Genomic DNA, 22,985 nt, shown 5'->3' with positions numbered 1-22,985 from the left:
CTTAACTCATGAAATACCTATTCACGTGTAACACTGGAGTAGTGTTTTAGAATTGCTGTAATAAGGAATTTTCATAGGTAAGTGGCTTTAATAGCCTTTTTCCATCTCTAACTCCTCTGAGAACTGCTTTATTACAAGCATTTCTAAAATGTCATCCTGGTAGTATCTGCGCACTCTTAAATACAGATGGCTAGTACAATTTCCTGTTCAAGTAGTTTTCTTCAGTTTGCTGTTTCCAAGTTTTTCCGTTGAGCAGCTTAGGAAAATTACTTTAAACAGATGTACTAATTGCATTTTTCCAGGATGTTAAATATTGTTTCCTGTTCATGTTTCTACTTATAGATTCTTATGTATATATAATTCCTGCTCTCGCTAGTGTGCAACACCTCCCAGTTAGCGTAATCTGATGATGTGCTGTTTCTCTTCAGATTCCTTAATGGTCTAAATCCGGTCCTATTATATCCTACGTGACAATTTTTTTTTGGCCTCCGTGATATAAACCAAGAATCACAAATGGCAATTATGATCATTCAGCTATTTGTAGTCGATGTGGTAGTTTTCATATGAATCACTTTTACGTTTTTAGTCTATCAAATGCTTATCTAAAATCTAATCATCTGCATTCTTTATTTTGTATCTTCTGTAATTTATTAGCATACTTTCAGTTCCTAGTAAAATAATGTACCGGCTATGAACTTGCTAGAATAGCCTTCTAAAGACCAATACAATATTTGCTCTTTTTTACTCTGGTACCGACTCTGTCTCTATAGCATCTAAAAAAATTGTAGTTGGCTTAGTATTTTGCCACAGGTGAGGGATATGGATTGCATTTCTTAACCCTGCAAGTACAGGAGGGTTGTTTCCTAAAACAGGTAGAGAAATCATAGCATTACATTAGTGGGGGTAAAGCAGAGTAAACCCAACTTCAAACAAATCTTTAGGGCACAACTGTGGGGTTGAGGAAAACTGTTCTTATAGGAAGGGATTCACACCAAAATGTGTGAGTGATTCACCCAGACACGTCTGTAGGATTTCCATTAAGTCTCACTGGTTGTAAAGCCATAAACGCTGTTGTCTGTTGCTCCATCGTGCAGAATAGCTGTGCTTCAGCATCACTGTGATGCAGTGACCCCGTACGATCTTGCAAATATCAAGAATACTACATGATGAAAGATGTTAGTTTATTTTATAACATAAACCAACCACAATTGGCATCTGTTGGAATCCATTTTGACAGGCAAGGGATTGTATGAACATGGAGACAACTAGGTCAGGGTTGATACAGGAGTGGGTGGGTGAGTTTCTGTGGCCTGCGTTGTGCAGGAGGTCAATCTAGACAATCATAATGGTCCCTTCTGACCTTAAAGTCTATGATTCTATATGTTGGTAGGCCAGTTTAGGGAAGCTCGTACTGTTATGTGTTCTGTGAATAAAAATAGGACTTCAGTCCTCACTGTTGTCAATCCAGCATCTTTCACAAGTGCTAAATTCACTCCAGAAAGCAAGCAGGAATATGTTGTGTATATTAGCATTTTATGCTTGCCTTTCATCTTCCTTACTCGTAGTTTGTTTATAGATCCTTTAAATATTAACTTTGGGTTTCTTAGGGTACTGTTTAAGGTATGTGGTAATGTTCAAAGTTTGTTACCTTTTTTAATATCTTCAGGCTGTGACACTTGACCCAAACTTCTTGGATGCTTACATCAATCTGGGGAATGTTCTGAAGGAGGCAAGGATATTTGACAGGTAAGCATATAACATCCCTTCAGCAGCCAATCAGATGCTTAACCAGACATGGACTTCTAATTTAGAAAGCTTTTCTTTCTTCAAGCATTGCTTGTAAAGACTGCAATTCAAGGAGAAACATGCTCTTGATATGCAAGCTTTGAGCTTCCTGGAGAGCAGAAATTTAGTCTTGTCTTACACTACCCCTGTCGGTATCCTTCTTGTGAGATCTTATGCTTTCATCTCATTTTTATTAATACAGTGTAGTTAGGCTATTTACCAAAACTTTTTAGTTCTTCTGTGCCTCTTTTTTTCTTTTTTCTTTTTTTCTTTTTCCCTATTGAGACTTTCCTGCTCCATTGTAGATGACTTGCGTTCATAGAATCATAGATGTGTAGGGCTGGAAGGGACCTCAAGAGGTCATAAAGTCCAGGCCCCTGCGCTGATGCGGAACCAAGTAAATCTAGAGTCTAGACCAGTGGTTCCCAAACTGGGGTTCGTGAAATGTTACAGGGGTTCTTGGGAATAAATTCCCTAATGGCGGACAGAGCTGTCCCTAGGAATCCTGGGCAGCACGGGGCCAGCACCCTGGAGCCCCTGGACTTCCAAGAGCTAAGCAGATCAAAGCAAGCATATCTAATACACTGAGGTGATTTAAACTTCATGACTCTTTATAAGAAATGGAAAGGGAGGTGGATATTTCTTGCTGTTTTTAAAATTAAATAGGCAGCTAGTATTGTTTTTAAAATTATTATGAACAAGTTTAAGCTTTGTAACGTGCGTTGTTTGCCTAGACTGCTCAAGACCTTAGTGCTTGTGTAGGAGGAACTCTTTGAGTTGGCTTCTTAAATACCTTCATGCTGTTTCACATCTGATACTCCTTGATGAAACATAGGAGCCTTCTCTTATAACAGGCTTATTCAAGCTACGAAAGTGAGACCTTGGAAGAGTGTTGCCATTTTCATAATGTAATAAAAATACTGTAATGATACACACTATTGATTATTATTTAATAAGCATATCATAAAAACAAATTTTGTCAAGATCACTGCTTTTATCATTTATACTCAGGTAAAGGAGAAAATCCCTGGAAATATTCATTTTTAGGAGGGGGTTCGTGAGACTTGACATTTTAGTGAAAGGGGTTCACAGGTTGTTAAAGTTTGGGAATCCTAAAATCTTGCCAGCAGACCTAAAACTGATAAAAGGAAATACTGTTATATGCAATACACAGTTATTTCACTGCCACAGGATACTGTTGAAGCCAAGAGTGTAGAATTTTAAATCGTTTCAGAATTGATGTAGCTAATGAGACCATCCAGAGTTACAAAAGTTAAGACTTAAAACTCTTGGTGTTTTTTTTAAAAACAGATATAAATCCTTGTGTTTCAAGGCATAAGGAAGCTTAGAATGGGGGCTAGGAAGAAGCTTTCTGAGAGGACTGTTTATTCCGTAACTGCTACTGCAGGGTTAAAATTAAAAAAAAAAAATTAAAATTAATGGAGATATCCCATCTCCTAGAACTGGAAGGGACCTTGAAAGGTCATCAAGTCCAGCCCCCTGCCTTCACTAGCAGGACCAAGTACTGATTTTGCCCCAGATCCCCAAGTGGCCCCCTCAAGGATTGAACTCACAACCCTGGGTTTAGCAGGCCAATGCTCAAACCACTGAGCTATCCCTCCCCCCGTTACAAGGTTCCTTGTAACTTTCTCTGAAGAATCCAGTACAGACCTCTGTCTCTCAGAATACTGGACAAGACAGATTGCTGGTCCCCATTTGTTTTAATTTCAGGGTGATGAGACAGATGTGAGTTGATAGCAGAACATTTTTGGTCTTTCTTGAATTTGCCCTTTCCGTGCTTAGGACTTAGGAAACCCGGGTTCAGTTCTCTCCTCCACTCAGACACTCCCCGTGTGACCTTGGGAAAACCACCGTGCCTCAATTTCCCATTTGTAAAAGAGGGAAAATAAAAATAGCACTATCCTACCTCAAGAGAGGGTGTTGGGAGGATAAATACATTAAAGATTGTGATGCTCTCATACTAGTGTGGTGCGGGGGCCATGAGTACCATAGATAGTTAGTTATTCATTCATTGGAACCAGAGTTGTTTCTTTCTGAAAGCCCGAACTAGGAATTTGCAAGTTGACTATTATTGGGAAGGTGGTTCCTGGATTATTATGGTGACTTTTGGATGGCTCGGTCTTCCAATTCTAACTACACAGGTTGAAATTTGTGAGCTGTAAGATCAGTGAAGAGCACATACAATGGTAGCTTTGTTGTTATATATGATTGCCATTTCAAAACAAAAAAAATTGGCCCATCTAGTTCAACAATGCCTGTACTTGATGCTTGACCAGCCACTTATAAAATATTTCCACTTTCAGATCACTTTGGATTTAGGAGGAAGAGAGTTCCTTAATCCTGTATAGCTATCAGCTTTTTCTCTTTCATTTTTCAGACTTCTTCATTTTGAATCCCCCCCCCCTTCCCCCCCCCACTTCTTCTGGTTTATGGGAAAGGATATATAGTCCATTTTATTTTATATGCTTTTTATGTCCACTTAATTCCAGACCTTCAAATCCTTCATGCTACTGCTCTTCCACTTTTGAGATTGGACAACTAAAATGGAGCACTATATTCAGCTGAGAACCTTTTATCTATTTTTTTATATTCTCTAGCATATATTTTTGATTGCTGCAACACATTGCATGGATGTCTTCATTGGCCTGCCCAAAATCTCATTTTAGTTTTGTGAGATCATTGTTAATCTGAACCCATGAATCTCAAATTTTAGTCCATAATTTTTTTCCTGGGAAAAGAGCCAGGTTGTACTATTTCAGAGCTATGTACCAAACTGTGTTTTTATTCTTAAATAAGGTTATAATTTCTATTGACTGACATGCATCTTTCGAATTTCATAGATGGCCTGAAAGGCACATTATGTTCTATTCTGGCCACCTGCACAATGCAGATCCTAGAATTTGATGCAGTAATTCCTATATCTAGTTCCATAATGTGTGGTTAAACTAGAACATCTTTCTTAGAAAGATATCTGACTTGTTGATTACCTTTTGGTGATCTGTTCCACTGTGTAAATGCATTATTAAATTAATGTATTTTCTAGGAATCAAGATTCTTAGCCACATGAGATTTTTATTTATATAGAAGCACAGGTGTGCATGATCTTCAGACAAATAAAAAAGGTAGATTCTTAATACATGTTTACAATCTAAATTACACGTAACTGAGCAAGGAATGACACATGGGTTGGGGATGAGGAGGCAGAATAATGGAAAGATGAGCTACAATAATAAGATTGAGTGCCTTGCCATAATTTAACACTTCGTTGTGTTAAATTGATATATTTTGACAAAATAAATTTAGTGTAAAAGTCAGAGTAGCATTTTTAAAGCAAGATCTCCTGTTCCTCATAGCTTCTAAAGTAAGAGTAATCGCAAGCAAAAAGAACACTTGATTTCATCCCACATGGGGATTGTTCACGTACAGTGTAGATAAATGTAAGATAAAGCAAATAATGCAAAGGGGTACTATTGGAAACAGACTGTAAAGTTGGCTGATGAGAGGGACTGAGCTTGGCTACATTATCTCAGAAAACTGCTGAGGTAGCATCGTTGCAAAAGTAAAACGTACCCCTTAGGAGGACTGGTATGCAAAAGAGAAGAAACTCCTGGATCAGGGTACCTGTTAAGGCAAGAAATGTATTATGCTAAATGTTGTAAAAGCGGTACGCTGTAGACTAATCACAAGGTCTCTGTCCTCATAGACATAGACATAGACTTAAGGTCAGAAGGGACCATTATGGTCATCTAGTCTGACCTCCTGCATAACGCAGGCCACAGAATCTCACCCACCCACTCCTGTAACAAACCCCTAACCTATGTCCGAGTTATTGAAGTCCTCAAATCGTGGTTTAAAGACCTCAAGGTGCAGAGAATCCTCCAGCAAGTGACCCGTGCCCCACTCTGCAGAGGAAGGCGAAAAACCTCCAGGGCCTCTGCCAATCTGCCCTGGAGGAAAATTCCTTCCTGACCCCAACTATGGCGATCAGTTAAACCCTGAACATGTGGGCAAGACTCACCAGCCAGCACCCAGCATAGTCTAATTTTAACTTGACCTGTTTAACAAAGGGGAAGGTAATAAAATAGTAGGGACTGGGTATACGAGAAGGAACAGGGATGAGAACCAGAAGAATACAAGGTTATTTACGGCAAGAGCATTATGGAAAAATAATGTGTGAATCTTCAATATAAATGACTCTCCTTGGTTGTATGGAAAAAGGGGGCTTGAGGAGGGATTTGGATGGGAAGGCATTCCATGTGTAGAAGGGCGGCATCTTAGACCACTTCTAGAAGCTACTTAGATTGTCCTCTAAACACCTTGTTCCTTTCTTTTCACACTAGCTCTGTAGAGATGATATTTAGTTGGCCACAGAAATCTTGTTTTAAGAAATTAAACGTCTCTGTATGTATTACTTTCTTTTAGATATCATTACATTCACACCTGATTTTTCTTAATGTAGTAGAAATATATTTAAAGTTATTTTTGTCTTTAAAAGTGACTTGTGATGGTTGGGAAGGGGGAATTAATCCTTTTTTAGTTTGATACACAAAGGAGACCTGTGAGGGGAGTTTGTTTTTTGTGTGTGTCTACCTCAGAAATATTAGGGATTTCAGGTCCTTTTTGTTGGGGATTGGAGATGTGTGTGAATTTGTTGAAGACTGCAATGTGGATTAGAAGCTCTCTTGGCTCTTAACTGATGGGAGAATAACACACTCTGCTCCCAAGTCTGATAATTAAATAGATGTCACACAAAAAAACAAGAAAAGCTTTTTAAACAGTCTGAATAAATCACTTGTCTCCTCAGATGGGTTTCACTTTTAATTTCTGTAATGTCATAATCATTTTTCTCCAGTTTCCCTTACTCTTACAGGGTAGACAAGACGTTTCATGCCTTGATCTCAAAGCAGCAAAAGGCACAAACCCTATTTTCTCTTCAGTGTAGGTTACCTTTATGACCAAGTTAAATGTAAAAATAACTTTCTGCTGTCATCTTACATAGGCCATATGAACACTAATCACACATCTCTCGTTACAGAGCTGTAGCAGCCTACTTACGAGCCTTGAGTCTGAGTCCTAATCATGCAGTTGTGCATGGCAACCTGGCCTGTGTGTATTATGAGCAAGGACTGATAGATCTGGCAATAGACACCTACAGACGTGCTATTGAGCTACAGCCACACTTCCCTGATGCCTATTGTAATCTGGCCAATGCTCTAAAGGAGAAAGGCAGTGTAAGGAGCATTTTTGTTTTCTTGCAGTCTGCTATATTTGAGAGGTTCAGCTGATACACTGCTACCTTGATATAACGCGACCCGATATAACACGGTAAAGCAGTGCTCCGGGGGGGCCGGGCTGTACACTCTGATGGATCAAAGCAAGTTCAATATAATGCGGTTTCACCTATAATGCGGTAAGATTTTTTTCGCTCCCGAGGACAGCGTTCTATCAAGTTAGTGGTGTACTTATTTCAATGCCTTGAATGATAATGAACTTTAAGGTGGGATGTTGCCTTTAGTATTTGATTTGCTTGTCAGCTTGTAGGAGAAATAATAGGAGCAAAAAATGCTCCATCTTAAAGCTTTTAAAGGTAGACATATTTACTCCTGAAGGAATTATGCACTAAAAAATTAAAAATTATGCACACATTTTAAAATTCTGCAAATTTTTTTGTCAGTAAATAAATGTGACTCCAGCATGGTAGTTGGGAGCACCGGTTACTGGCTGCTTTGAGGTGGGAGATCTGGTACAGGGACTCAGCAGTGAGGCTGTACCCAACCCTGACATAGTGCAAGAGCTGGGCCTGCCCAAGAAACACCATGGGGGTCCTACCCATCTGTGCCAGGTGCACTTGGTGTGGGTGGGCAGGCTCAGCCCAGCAGAATCAAAGTGTGGAGGGGCTTATTGTGGGGGGATCCAGGTATGGGGTGAGAAGTTCCTGTATGGGGCAATCTGGGTGTGGGTGGCTCAGTGGGAGATCTGGATGCACAGGGGCTCATTAGGGAGTTCTGGGTGCAGGGGATCCAGGTAAAGGTGGTTGCGGCTCAGGAGCAGGGGTGGGGGGAGTGGGGCCTGGGTCGTTTAGGGAGGTCCAGGTGCAGTTGGTTGAGGTTCAGTGGAGTAGGGGTCTGTGTGGGGGACTTGTCTGAGGGATCCAAGTATAGGGGGTAGGGCTTGTCAGGGTGAGGGTTCGATGGGCTTGCTTAACGGGGGAGCCCCAGCTGCTGCTGAGAGCTGCATGCTGGGCTCCCGCTTTCCCCCGAAATCCTATCCCCTTTTCTTCTCCTTCCCCCTCCCCTCACCCCCACATTACTCTCCCCCCCGCCCTACCGCTGGCACTCAGTTGCACCGAAAACAGGAAGGTTCCCCAGCACACAGAAGGGGAGCACAACTGGCATTGGGGCCCGAGAGGCGGCGTTCAGCTGCAGTCATTGGAGCCAAGATGCAACCGCCTTCAGCTGGGCAGCTCTGCAGTTGCAGAAATGGGGGGGGGGGGTGGCAGTGGCATGTAACCCTGTGTGCCCCCCATACCTCACTTCTGTTTGTGGGGGCATTCCCCCCAAAAAAATTGCACCCGTGGTCGTTTTCTGCAGGGAAGCACAGTAATTCTGCGGGGGAGGGGGAGTTCTGCGGGTATGCAGTCCCGAAGAATCCCCCCAGGAGTAACGTATTGTAGTGGTGACCACCTTATTGATATTTCTGTGGCAACATTGCTTAAACAGCAATTCCCTTGCTTGTTTATTTTAAGTACTGCTTGAACACAATTCTTTTTGTTTCTAAGGTTGCTGAAGCAGAAGAATGTTACAATACAGCTCTTCGTCTGTGTCCCACACATGCAGACTCACTTAATAACCTGGCAAACATCAAGCGAGAACAGGGAAACATTGAGGAGGCAGTTCGCCTATACAGGAAAGCTCTTGAGGTACATTTGGATATAAGGAAGAGGGTAGGATGTGGACAAAAAAGCTGGGAACATATGAGGGGTCGATTGTACTTGATGATAAAGAAGTAGATAGAGGCAGTGGTACTTCTGTTTAAGATTTGATTAATTTGCCAAGGAGACTACCCCTCTGATAGTTGTCCATTGTTAGCCGTGTTAGTCTGTATCCACAAAAACAACAAGAAGTTCTGTGGCACCTGAAAGACTAACAGATTTATTTGGGCATAAACTTTCGTGGGTTAACCCAATTCTAACTCTTCTGCAATGTGATGCCCTGCAGGGGGGAGGGGTAGCTCAGTGGTTTGAGCATTGGCCTGCTAAACCCAGGGTTGTGAGTTCAATCCTTGAGGGGGCCACTTAGGAATCTGGGGCAAAATCAGTACTTGGTCCTGCTAGTGAAGGCAGGGGGCTGGACTCGATGACCTTTCAAGGTCCCTTCCAGTTCTAGGAGATAGGATATCTCCATTTATTTATTTATTTAAGATCTGAGGGGCAAACTAACTCTCTCCTTTGTTTCCTGTAGGTGTTCCCAGAGTTTGCTGCTGCCCATTCAAATTTAGCAAGTGTTCTGCAGCAGCAAGGAAAGCTGCAGGAAGCTCTGATGCATTACAAAGAGGCTATTAGGTAAGAATTTTGCTTTTTAAAATTCTCAAAGACCTGCGACAGGAATTCTACAGTCGTCTAGACAATGGCTTACAACTGTTATGCAAACCAATAATCGAATAGCAGTCTGGATGGGCATTCTTAGAGGACAGGCAACTTGTACTGTGGATAATGTATGGTGTGTTTTTTAATTTTAGAATCAGCCCCACGTTTGCAGATGCTTATTCAAATATGGGGAATACTTTAAAGGAGATGCAGGATGTTCAGGGAGCTTTACAATGTTACACCCGTGCCATCCAGATAAATCCTGCTTTTGCTGATGCCCACAGTAACTTGGCCTCTATTCACAAGGTATAGCCATGTTCATAACTTTTTTTATTTTATAACACGGTGATGCATTTGGCAAACTCATTCCTGAATCTGCTTGTGCTTGCTGATTTAGTCTCTGCTTTTGCAGGATTCAGGGAACATACCAGAAGCCATTGCTTCTTATCGCACTGCTCTGAAACTGAAACCTGATTTCCCAGATGCTTATTGCAACTTAGCCCACTGCTTGCAGGTGAGGAGAGAGGGCTGTGACTGTAATTCTATTGGAGATTACTCTAGTGTAAATATCTAGGACTAACCACATATTAAGGATCCAGTGTATCTATTTTAAAAGGAGCAGAAATAACTCTTGGTCAAATTAGAAAATAAGACTGTGGAGCCATTTTCTCTTACGGACCAGTGCTTGGGTCATAGGCGATTTGAAATACAAGGGAGCTGTAATGGTTATTAAAATACTTGTCAAGTGTCTTTTTATCTCTTGGAATGGAAGAAATGTTAATCACAGTCCCATGTAAACAGAACTTCTCAAAGCTCTGACCGGGGTTTAAAGTATTCTAACCAGCCATTTAATTTTTCATAAGAATGGCCAGGCTGGGTCAGACCAGTAGTCCATCTAGCCAAGTATCCTGGCTTCTGACAGTGGCCAGTGCCAGATACTTCAGAAGGAATGAACAGTACAGGGCAATCATCATGTGATCCATCCCCTGTCATCCCGTCCCAGCATCTGGCAGTCAGAGGCTAGGGACATCCAGAGCCATGGGATTGCATCGCTGACCATCTTGGCTAATAGCCATTGATGGACCTGTCCTCCATGAATTTAGCTAATTCTTTTTTGAACCCATTGTAGTTCTGGCCTTTACAACATCCCCTGGCAACAAGTTCCACAAGTTGACTGCATTGTGTGAAGTACTTCCTTTGGTTTTGTTTTAAACCTGCTGCCTATTAAATTCATTGGATGACCCCTGGTTCTTTTGTTTCTTCTTTTAGATTGTCTGTGACTGGACAGATTATGATGAAAGAATGAAAAAGCTGGTCAGCATTGTAGCTGATCAACTGGAGAAGAATAGACTGCCATCTGTCCACCCTCATCACAGCATGCTGTACCCCCTTTCTCACAGCTTTAGGAAGGCTATTGCTGAGAGACATGGAAATCTCTGTTTGGATAAGGTAGGAACTTTGAAGACTTTTCCATATACTTGGTTATACCTGAGGAAAAACAGATTGTGCTTTGGTCAATTATATTCTGGTATGTAATGCCAATTTTAAAATAGTGTTTCTCAGGCTTCAGATTTACCACCTTGTTGAGACTGATAGGTCTCTTTGCTTCCTGGTTTTGTACAGTGTGGTATTCTCTGGTATTGGGAAGAGGTCAGTCAGATTTAACAACCATCAGTTACGACTGCCAAAACCTCTTACTCTGGCAATTCCTCCCTCCTGCCCCCAATCTGACCAGAGTTCTTCTGTGTGTGCCGTAGTGGTGTAGTGCGTCAGTCCCAGGAGAGCTTTTCTCTCTCCCCAACATAAGTTGGTCCAATAAAAGATATTGCCTCACCCACCTTGTCTCTCTAGAATCCTATGTTGTTCCCTCAATATCTGATCCTGCCTCATCTCCACACTGACCTATCCTGACCATGGACCCATAGGGTGGAACTCTTTTTTTAGGACTGATTAACTCAGCTTTTTGCTTAGACTGACATGATCTGCTCTCTCCTACATTGCCTAATTGTGTTGCCAGTTCAATGCACTTAACATTTATCAGCCTGTATGCAGCACTTTAGTGACTGGCCCTATTGCTCCCTTAGTACACTAATCTTTTGATCAAATTTTGATACATGGCTTTTTTCTTTAACTAGCGGATGTGTAGACTAAGCTATACACTCAGTCAAGCCTCCATTTGAACTCAGATTTGGGTAACACACAGCTCGGGCTGTGTGAGCAACAAATGTGCAACCCTCTGCCTGAAATTTGGGAATTGGTCAGATGTGGTTTTCAAATATTATTAGGTGATAAGCAGAAACGTCATCAATGCAGTAGCATAGAAATTTAAATATGGGGAAAATTAATAACTCCGTGTAATTCTGAAAGTCTATCCTATTTACTATCTCTGCTCTTGATGCTTCTGATTTTATTTAAAGTTTATCATGTCTCAAAAAAATCTTGTGAATTTGATTGCCAGATCAACGTCCTTCACAAGCCACCATATGAGCATCCAAAGGACTTGAAGGCTAGTGAAGGCCGGCTTCGTGTTGGCTATGTGAGCTCTGATTTTGGAAATCATCCAACCTCCCACCTAATGCAGTCAATCCCAGGAATGCATAACCCTGACAAATTTGAGGTAAGAGAACATAAATAGCATGCTGAAAGTTTTAAATACCCAGGGAGCCTCTATTAGCTGTTACCTAGGGAAGGTAAAGTGCATGATTGTGCAGAAGGTTTGAGGTCACGTCCTCTTTCCTGGCAGTTCTTGGTGTATCACCTTTTGGAGGAGGAGGCGTCTCTTATATCCCAATAGCAGTTCATCTTGCCATTTATGAAGTGGCAGTGAAAGACCACCTGGAGATTCATCCCATCCTCAACTAGAGACACATAAGGGAGGAGCTGTTAATCATTGGGAGTACCCAAGGTACGGAAAAGGAAGTGGCTGACATTGTGTTGTATGTCCCAAGATATCGTCTAGTAGGGTCTTCCCCATTTAATCTTTTAAATTTCTTTCATTTCTCATTTGTCTGCACGACCTGTCTTACAACAGGATCAGGATACCCAGTAATGCTACCGAACAGTAGCTGCATATCTGTTTGTTTAAAACTCTGCCTGCCCCAGTCACACTTCTTAATATTTATTGCACATTCTTATGAACCATTTTCAAGAAGACACTACACTCTCCCTCCTGGGTTATTTCTATCAAGGGATCCTCACTAGCTTCAGGTGTCCTGGCTACTCATTTGTAATTGAAACTGGAAAACAGATGTACAGTTGCAACATATTCAGTCACTCCCAATGAAGTAAGTATAACTATACCCCTAAAAATTGCCAGTTTTCTGAATTACTTTCGGTATAAATGGCTTCTTCAAGTGATAGTCCCTATGTACATTCCACACCATTACGCATGTGCATCATACCCCTGAGCCCAGACATATTTAGTAAGCAGCAGCCATTGGTCCGCACATGCACATTTGTTCTTTGTGCTCTAAACCAAGAGTATAAAGGATGTTTGGAACCGATATCTCTCTAGTTCCTTCTTACCACTGCATGGCCTGAGTCAGAATCTTCTGTGTCCACAGCTGTTTCCTCAACTGGCATTCTGTAAATATAGCATAAATAGTTTTTAGTATTTTAAGCTATTAGACATAGTAGAGTGTGGTTGGTTTGGGTTCTTCCTCCTCTCCCCCCCCCCCCCCCCACTAAGGAAATTCCCCCCAGAAAGCTGGGATTATGCACGGGGTTCAAGAATTGTTTTTGCCCCTTCTCGTTTTCTGTAGAACATCAGTGCTGCCTCTACAGCAATTTCATCATCATTCCCAGATAAGGCAGTTACCCCATCTTCACATTCCCCGCTTGACAATTTCAGGCAGTTACAGGACCTCTTGCACGGGGTGGTACCCGAGCTGCGAATACAACTTGAAGTAGTTCAGGATCCTAAAATAGATTGCTGGACATCTTGCAGCACTCTGGGCCCAGTCGAGCAGCCCCTCCTGATCAACAAAGCAAACATGGATCCAGCAAAAACAGTGTGGACACTCCCACCCCCAAGAGGACCAAGCAGTGCTGTTTTGTTCCACCAAGGGGGAGAGAGGGGTCTATTCTTGCACTTACCACACCTACCTTTTTTAGTGGTAGAAGTGGCCAGTGAGGGATCCAGGCTGCAAAACCAAAGAACTGCTTCATCAGACAAGGGTGCTAAATGCCTCATGTCACGCTGTCTGGAGTGGTTCATGACTGAGAGTGCCAACCTCAGGGCAGGCTGTCAAAAAGCAGCACAGACACCCCAAATGGGTGGTCTGTTCTATAATAAGATTTCACTAACCCAGTAACAAATGTGAACTGAAGCACTAAAACAGTCTTGTCATGGACAGTCCCTTTGAGCACTCTAGTCTATCTTGCCACCTAGGCAAACTGGATTTAGTGATAAATGGTCACTTACACTAAAGTCCACAATATTCAATATCAAAAATGCAATATCCCAAGAGAGCAGTCGCTTACGCCAGGTCAATTTGTACCTTAGATCTCACACCACAGACTACACTTATAGCCAATCTTATAGTAAATTAAGTTTCTTCTTCGAGTGCTTGCTCATTTTGATTCCATTGTAGGTGTGCGCAATTGTCAGAAATATTTGCCTTAGCGGAATCTGTAGGGCCGGCTGTGGTGCCCCCTAGAGTGCTACGCACATGCCATGGTATATCAGGCACTGCCGGCCCTATGCCCTCACAGTTCCTTCTTATTGCCTATGGTGGTCAGTCAGAACGCCTCTGTCCCTTGCTTTGCAGGTGGCCAGTGGTTCCTTTTCTTAGCCTTGTGCTTCTAGTTGTAAATAGCTTTATTGTTTAGTTGTTGAACCTCATCAGATTTCTTTTGGCCCAATCCTCCCATTTGTTTAGGTCACTCTGGACCCTATCCTATCCTCCAGCGTATCTACCTCTCCCTCCATATTAGTGTCATCCGTGAACTTGCTGAGGGTGCAATCCATCCCATCATCCAGATCATTAACGAAGATGTTAATGAACAAAACGGGCCCCAGGACCAACCCCGGGGCACTCCACTTGATACCGGCTGCCAACTAGACATCGAGCCGTTGATCACTACCCATTGAGTCCGGCGATTTAGCCAGCTTTCTATCCATCTTTATAGTCCATTCATCCAATCCATATTTTAACTTGCTGTCAAGAATTCTGTGGGAGACCGTATCAAAAGCTTTGCTGAAGTCAAGGTATATCACGTCCACCGCTTTCCCCATATCCACAGAGCCAGTTGTCTCATCATAGAAGGCAGTCAGGTTGGTCAGGCATGACTTGCCCTTGGTGAATCCATGTTGACTGTTCCTGATCGCCTTCCTCTCCTCCAAGTGCTTCAGAATGGATTCCTTGAGGGACCTGCTCCATGATTTTTCTGAGGACTGAGGTGAGGCTGACCAATCTGTAGTTCCCCGCATTCTCCTTCTTCCCTTTTTTAAAAGATGGGCACTATATTTGCCTTTTTCCAATCATCCGGGACCTCCCCCGATTACCATGAGTTTTCAAAGATAATGGCGAATGGCTCTGCAGTCACATCTGGCCCCATGGCATTGTGCATGTCCAGCTTTTTAAAATAGTTCTTAACCTGTTCTTTCACCACTGAGGGCTGCTCACCTTCTCCCCATACTGTGCTGCCCAGTGCAGCAGTCTGGAAGCTGAACTTGTCTGTGAAGACCAAGGCAAAAAAAGCATTGAGTACTTCAGCTTTTTCCACATCATCTGTCACTAGGTGGCCTCCCCTATTCAGTAAGGGTCGCACACTTTCCCTGACCACTTTCTTGCTGCTAACATACCTGTAGAAACCCTTCTTGTTACCCTTCACGTCCCTTGCTAGCTGCAACTCCACCTGATTACACCCCCAGCATGCTCAAGAAATATTTTTATACTTCTCCCTAGTCATCTATCCAAGTTTCCACTTCTTGTAAACTTCCTTTTTGTGTTTACGCTCACTGAAGATTTCTCTGTTAAGCCAAGCTGGTCACCTGCCATATTTGCTATTCTTTCCGTGCCCTCAATAAGGCTTCTTTAAAATACAGCCAGCTCTCCTGGACTCCTTTCCCCCTCATATTAGCCTACCAGGGGATCCTGACAATCCGTTCCCTGAGGGAGTCAAAGTCTGCTTTTTCTGAAGTCTGGGGTCCGTATTCTGCTGCTCTCCTTTCTTCCTTCTGTCATGATCCTGAACTTGACTATCTCATGGTCACTGCTGCCCAGGTTGCCCTCCACTTCTGCTTTCCCCTAACAATTCTTCCCTGTTTGTGAGCAGCAGGTCAAGAGGAGCACTGCCCCTAATTGGTTCCTCCAGCACTTGCACCAGGAAGTTGTCCCCAACACTCTCCAAAAACTTCCTGGATTGTCTGTGCACTGCTGCATTGCTTTCCCAGCTGATGGGGGGGAGATAGCTCAGTGGTTTGAGCATTGCCCTACTAAACCTAGGGTTGGGAGTTCAATCCTTAAGGGCGCCACTTAGGGATCTGGGGCAAAAATCTGTCTGGGGATTGGCCCTGCTTTGAGCAGGGGGTTGGACTAGATGACCTCCTGCGGTCCCTTCCAACCCTGATATTCTATGATTGAAGTCCCCCATCAGAACCAGGGCCTGTGATCTGGAAACTTCTGTTAGTTGTCCGAAGAGAGCCTCGTCTACCTCATCCTCCTGGTCTGGTGGTTTATAGCAGGCACCCAATACGACATCACCCTTGTTGCTCTCGCCTCTAAACTTAACCCAAAGACTCTCAACAGGCTTTTCTCCAGTTTCATACTGGAGCTCCGAGCAATCATACTGCTCTTTTACATACAGTCCAACTCCTAGATCTTTTCTCCCCTGCCTGTCCTTCCTGAACAGTTTATACCCATCCATGACTGTGCACCAGTCATGTGAGTTATCCCAACAAGTCCCCGTTGTTCCAATCACATCATAGTTTCTTTACTGTGCCAGGACTTCCAGTTCTCCCTGCTTGTTTCCCAGGCCTCCTGCATTCGTGTATAGGCACCTCAGATAACTAGCTGATTGCCCTACTTGCTCAGGGGTTAGGTCTCCATCCCCTGGCAAACCTAGTTTAAAGCCCTCCTCACTAGGTTAGCCAGCCTGCCTGCGAAGATGCTCTTCCCTGTCTTCGTTAGGTGGATCCCATCTCTTCCTAGCAATCCTTCTACCTGGAACAGGAACCTCCATTTCCTACATTCTTACTAAGAGTAAACCAGACTAGTATGAAGGAAGCAGTACCACTTAGTGGGGAAAGTGGACTGGAGCTCAAATCTGGGGTCCGTTCCCAACTATGTCACAAGTTCAATGTGTGGCTGAGCACATATCTTAATCTCCTGAGCAAAATCAGGATACTGCCTACCTTTGTAAAGTATTGTGAGAGCTTTACTTAAAGCCAGAATACTTAAACCAAAGTGTTTTGGTTTTATTCGCAAAGACGCTTTATTTATTGGATCAGTCAGAACTGACTGAAACTTCCCCAGGTCACAACATCCCTTTGCGTTCAAAACACTGACAGCTGACTTAATCAACCTAAACTTTCATATATACTTTGAAAAAAGAACAGGAGTACTTGTGGCACCTTAGAGACTAACAAATTTAGTAGAGCATAAGCTTTCGTGGACTACAGCCCACTTCTTCGGATGCATATATACTTTGGAAACTTGTTCCCCGACTCCCTTTCTCTTTGCCTCTCTTATGGTGACGCTTGTGATTATCTTCCTGATAAACACAAAAAGTACTACTACTTTCAGATTAGCCGAGAGATATAAAAATAGCAAATTTATATCAGACTGATACCCTGTCATCTTCATGAAAGAGCTGCTTTAGCTACATTTGGAAATTTTAACAACTTAAAAAAAATTTTTTTTTTTTTTTTTTTTTAATCTCTGGTACAAACATTAATGGTGGCAGGAAGTCAGTAAATACCTAGTAGCAGAGGGGTAGCCGTGTTAGTCTGGATCTGTAAAAAGCAATAGAGTCTCCTGTGGCACCTTTAAGACTAACAGATGTATTGGAGCATAAGCTTTCATAGGTGAATACCCACGAATTTACATGTGTCTGACAAAGTGGGTATTCACCCACGAAAGCTTATGCTCCAATACATCTGTTAGTCTTAAAGGTGCCACAGGACTCTCAGTAAATACCTATGTTGGCTTCTAAGCAGAGTGTGGCAGTGAAACATCTTAATTTGTTCTGGAGTGAGGATGTTGTTTCACTATATACCAATGAAAAGATAAACCCCAAACGGAACTTGAATCCACTATTTCATGCTGAAGTCAGCATCTGGCCCTCTAAACCAGTGGTTCTCAAACTTATTTGAGCCCCGCTTCTTTGTGTCTGTAGTCGCTATGGCTTCCCACCCCCAGGTACATATACCGCCACTCAGCTCTGAAGGCAGAGCATTGGCTGCTGGCTGAGTGCCCTGCTCTGAAGGCAGCACTGCGCCAGCAGCAGCATAGCCGTGTCAGGGAGTCAACAGGATACTTAGCTCCCCATTGCTACCCTTACTCCTGCACTGCTGCTGCTGCGGCAGGGCTGACAGTCAGAGTCCTGTCACCTCCAGCTGAGGGATTTGGGGGCTGAGGGGGAGGAGTGCCTGAGTTCAGGCATTATCCCCACTTCCTGGATGTGCACAGCCCTTATGCATGAGTCCCAGCCACCTGGGGCTGACAGCCACCGCTCTTCACAAAAGAAATAAAAAAGCACACAGCTCACGCCTCTCTTGGGAGGCCTGCCTCATCGTTTGAGAACCGCTGCTCTAGACTAATTGGGTTCATGCAGGTTGACTGTTTGAATCAGTGACCAGTAAATATTAGATTTACTAAAGGTAAAAATGTTTGCATACCTTGTCACCCTTTGCTTTTGTCACTGGATCCATGTCACACTTCTAATTGGAGAGTTGCATATTGCTTTCTCCAGAACTTATCCACTGATTGGCTGGAGACTCAATAATGAAAAATGGGCTGAGTGTAAATATCAATCCAAAAGTGAGACCAGTTGTGAAATTTACACTTTTAACAAACGCTTAAGCTGCTTATATGCAATTTTCGTAACCCTTATTTAGGATTTTTCGTGTTCAAAGCACTTACAAAATAACTGGCTAATGTTTGTGTAAAATAATATTAAACTTGGTCCTAAACAATTTCCTCTTTTGAATGAGGATAACATGTAGAGTAATTACATAGCATTTATGATGAAATTTTAGTCAATAGGCTAAATTTCATGTACTTATATTAACTTGTAGTGCTGTATATCCTAGGTGTTCTGTTATGCCCTCAGCCCTGATGATGGGACAAACTTCCGTGTAAAGGTGATGGCGGAAGCAAATCATTTCATTGACCTCTCTCAGGTGAGCTTTCATTCTTTTGAATTTGCAGCATGTTTTTCAGAAATGGAGATCTCAACCTGTGGTTAAGGATCCTGGCCACAGTGAATTTCTTGGAGCACAAATTATGCTCACAGGTAATGGTAAGAGTGATCTTCAGAATTCTTGAGTTTGTGGTAGTGTATGTTAGCAGTTTCATCGTTATGGAGGGAATCGATGGGCATCGTGTGAACTTTGAGTGTGACTATTGGAATTTTATTAATGTGGGTGGCTGGTTGTGGATTAAAACGATAGTCATGCACATAGCCTAAGTTGATCAAGGAGACTTGCTACAGTGGCTGAATATTTTGGGCTTGATTCTTGGGTACATTAAGGCTGCTGTATGCTACTCAAACAATAATAAAGCAACCATGGCGTAGCAGGTTGGTGAAAGATTCCACCTGCATAATGGAATAACTGAGAGATTTAGGCACTGGAGCAGCTTCTACCTCCATCACCTCTTTGGATCAAAGGTATGTGGCAAAAGTTTTACTACATCCTAAATGATCCTCAGATGCAAAAACAGTGTCTGGAGTCCAAGGATGGCTGGCATACATTAGGGCAGTCCTGCAAATCCTCTAGCACTCAGTGCTTTTTTTTGGTCTCTGTCTACACGAACAAGGTCAGCTCCCAGACTGCTGCACTGGGCAGCACAGCATGGGGAGGTGGTGACCAGCCCTCTGTGGAGAAAGAAGTGGTTCAGGACTATTTAGAAAAGCTGGATGAGCACAAGTCCGTGGGGCCGGATGCACTGCATCCGAGGGTGCTAAAGGAGTTGGCAGATGTGATTGCAGAGCCATTGGCCGTTATCTTTGAAAACTCACGGCGATCGGGGAGGTCCCGGATGACTGGAAAAAGGTTAATGTAGTGCCCATCTTTAAAAAAGGGAAGGTGGAGGATCTGGGGAACTATAGGCCAGTCAGCCTCACCTCAGTCCCTGGAAAAACCATGGAGCATATCATCAAGGAATCAATTCTGAAGCATTTAGAGGAGAGGAAAGTGATCAGGAACAGTCAGCATGGATTCACCAAGGGCAAGTCATGCCTGACTAACCTAATTGCCTTCTGTGACAAGATAACTGGCTCTGTGGATGAGGGGAAAGCAGTGGACGTGATATACCTTGACTTTAGCAAAGCTTTTGATACGGTCTCCCACAACATTCTTGTCAGCAAGTTAAAGTAGTATGGGCTGGATGAATGTCCCACTGTCAGACATATGCAAGGCAGCTACCTGGGCATCGAACCTTACCTTCACCAATCACTACGCTCTCATCCACACTGCAGCATCTGACACCAGATTGGGTAGAACTGTCTTGTCAACAGCCTTCTTGCCTCATCCGAAGTCCCTACCATCCTAGGGGATACTGCTTTTCAATCACCTGAAGTGGAGCACCCACAGGGACATCTCTTGAAGAAGAGGAGGTTACTCCCCGTGTGCAGTAACTGACGTTCTTCGAGATGAGTGTCCCTGTGGGTGCTCCACTACCCGCCCTCCTCCCCTCTACTTCGGAATTTGTAACACACTCCGTTGTAGAGAAGGAACTGAGGAGCCCGGGCTATGCATGCGCTATTAGAACACTGACAGCTCGAGAAAAAGGCACAGCGCGTGCGTAGCCGTAGGGGTACTGCTGTAGAAATCTCTGATCGAAGGCACTGGGACGCACCTAAACCTGAAGTGGAGCACCCACAGGGACACTCATCTCAAAGAACATCAGTTATTGCACAGGGTAACCTCCTCATCTTGGAATCTGAGTTTGTCTGCATCTTCCACACCATAGCTATTTGGCCTTGTAGCAGGGTCCTTCTCGCCATTTGGCATCTGGGGATTTAAAAATAAATAAACCTTCTGAGAGCTGCTCTCTCTCCTGTCTAGACTGGTAGCAATAGTTGCCGCAGTGAGCCCTCCATTGGTCAATATTTCTGACCTCCTGTCTGGTTCAAAGGAGGCAGACTGTGTAGGAGATTTGCAAGAATCCTCTCCTGGCCTGCAAGAAGGGCTTGTCTGTGTTGCCACCTAATGTTTTCTGACTGTTCCAGGAGTTACTAGGTTACATGCCAGAGGCTTAGGCATTGAAGAGTTTGACCTACCAGGACAAGATGTGCACCTGTTGTTCAACATAGAATCATAGATGTGTAGTGATGGAAGGATCTCAAGAGGTCATGAACTACCCTTATAGTTAAAACTTTTCCTAATATCTAACCTAAATCTCCCTTGATAAAAATTATGCCCTTTACTATTTGTCCTGCCTACAGTAGATATGGATTACTGTCCTCTTTCTAAGGTCATATCTACACTACATAGTTAAGTTGACTTTATTTAAGTCGATACTGAGCCACTGATTTAAGCAAGTTGATCTTGTGTGTCCACACAACGCTCATTGTGTCGGCAGAGTGCATCCTCACTAGCAGGGCTTGCATAGACGCACCAAGCACTGCACTGTGGGTAGCTATCCCACAGTGCATGTAGCAGAGTGGAATTTTGGGTTGGGCTTGCAGTGCCTTATGGGACCAAAACATTGATGTGGGTAATTATGGGAACATGGAGTTAGCCTCCCATGATGCACTTGCCTCCCTCCATCCTTCTCTCCCTGAAATTAATGGCAAACAAACCAAACCTTTTTTATGCCTTTCTTCATAATCCTGGGTTACCTGTGCAGACGTCATAGCATGATAAGCGTGGACCCCGTTCAGCTGTACACTGTTGTGAGCATTACAAACATCTCGCACCTTCTTCTGCAGTATTTACATAGCCGATACGGGAGCCGCCGCACAGAACGGTGTAATGCCACGCAAGTAACGCTGCTGGAAGATGTAGAGCAGAGCAATTCGCAGTTGCTGGCGACAGTCATGCATCACCTTGACACGGTTGAGTGCCATTTCTGGGCCCAGGATTCAAGTACTGAATGATGAGACTGCATCATTATGCAACTATGGGATGACCAGCAATGGCTGCAGAACTTTTGAATGCGTAAGGCCACTTTCCAGGAACTGTGTGAAGAGCTTTCCCCAGCCCTGAAGCGCAGCAATACTAAAATGAGAGCTGCTCTAATAGTGAAGAAGTGAGTGGCGATAGCTCTGTGGAAGCTTGCAATACCAGACTGCTACTCATCAATGGGGCATCAGTTTGGAGTGGGTAAATCTACCGTGGGATCTGTTGTGATCCAAGTTTGCAGGGCCGTCGACAGACTTCTGCTAAGACGGGTAGTGACTCTGATCAACATGCAGGACATAATGGATGGTTTTGCCACAGTGTGGTTCCCTAACTGCGGTGGGGCGATAGACGGAACACATATCCCTATGTTGGCACAAGACCACCTTGCCAAAGAGTACATAAACCAAAAGGAGTACTTCTCAATGGTGTTGCAAGCACTGGTGGATCACATCGGCCGTTTCACCGACATCAACGTGGGATGGTCGGGAAAGGTGCATGACGCGAGCATCTTTAGGAACACAGGTCTGCTCAGAAAACTACAAGCAGAGACTCTTTCCAGACTGCAAAATAGCCATTGGTGATGTTGAAATGCCAATCGTGATCCTGGGAGACCCAGCCTACCCCTTGTTCCCAGGGCTCATGAAGCTGTACACAGGCAGCCTGGACAGCAGTAAGGACCAGCTCAACCATAGACTGAGCAGGTGCAGAACGGTGGTAGAATGTGCCTTTGGACATTTAAAAGTTTGCTGACGTTTGCTTACTAGGTTAGACCTTCGTGAAAGCAATATCCCCATTGTTATTGCTGCCTGCAGTGTGCTCCATAATATCTGTGAAACGGAGAAAAATTTCTGCTGGGGTGGGAGATTGAAGCAGATCGCCTGGCAGCCAATTTTGATCAGCCAGACACCAGGGCCACAAAAGGGGCTCTGTGTCTCCATGAGGCTTTGAAAACCAGTTTCAGCAATGAGTCAGAGTAGGGGGGAGGGATAGCTCAGTGGTTTGAGCATTGGCCTGCTAAACCTAGGGTTGTGAGTTCAATCCTTGAGGGGGCTATTTAGGGAACTGGGGCAAAATCAGTACTTGGTCCTGCTAGTGAAGGCAGGGGGCTGGACTCCATGACCTTTCAAGGTCCCTTCCAGTTCTATAAGATAGGTATATCTCCATATAGTGTGACGCTTATCTGTGTTGCTCCTTACCAAACTGTCCCCTCCATTGCATTTTCTTCCCTGTAAACTCCACCACTACCAACCACCGTGTGTTGAATGAATAAAGAACCTTTTCTTCTCAATCCATTTAAGTTTT

The 22,985-nt window shown here is 43.5% G+C and overlaps 1 protein-coding gene across 2 annotated transcripts in view; it reads left to right on the top strand.

Moving 5' to 3' along the window:
- OGT (O-linked N-acetylglucosamine (GlcNAc) transferase) overlaps window positions 1-22,985 on the top strand; it is a 58,315-nt gene that overhangs the window by 14,191 nt on the left and 21,139 nt on the right. For both annotated transcript variants that reach the window (XM_054039228.1, XM_054039227.1), the window contains exons 6-14: window positions 1,667-1,746; window positions 6,842-7,037; window positions 8,585-8,725; window positions 9,267-9,367; window positions 9,544-9,697; window positions 9,804-9,905; window positions 10,661-10,840; window positions 11,850-12,008; window positions 18,648-18,737. In XM_054039228.1, coding sequence (XP_053895203.1) covers window positions 1,667-1,746; window positions 6,842-7,037; window positions 8,585-8,725; window positions 9,267-9,367; window positions 9,544-9,697; window positions 9,804-9,905; window positions 10,661-10,840; window positions 11,850-12,008; window positions 18,648-18,737 — 1,203 coding nt within the window. The remainder of the gene's footprint in view (window positions 1-1,666; window positions 1,747-6,841; window positions 7,038-8,584; window positions 8,726-9,266; window positions 9,368-9,543; window positions 9,698-9,803; window positions 9,906-10,660; window positions 10,841-11,849; window positions 12,009-18,647; window positions 18,738-22,985) is intronic.

The sequence above is a fragment of the Malaclemys terrapin genome, chromosome 9 (assembly GCF_027887155.1).
Source record: "Malaclemys terrapin pileata isolate rMalTer1 chromosome 9, rMalTer1.hap1, whole genome shotgun sequence".
Taxonomy (NCBI): domain Eukaryota; kingdom Metazoa; phylum Chordata; order Testudines; family Emydidae; genus Malaclemys; species Malaclemys terrapin.
This window is presented reverse-complemented; position numbering and strand designations above follow the sequence as displayed.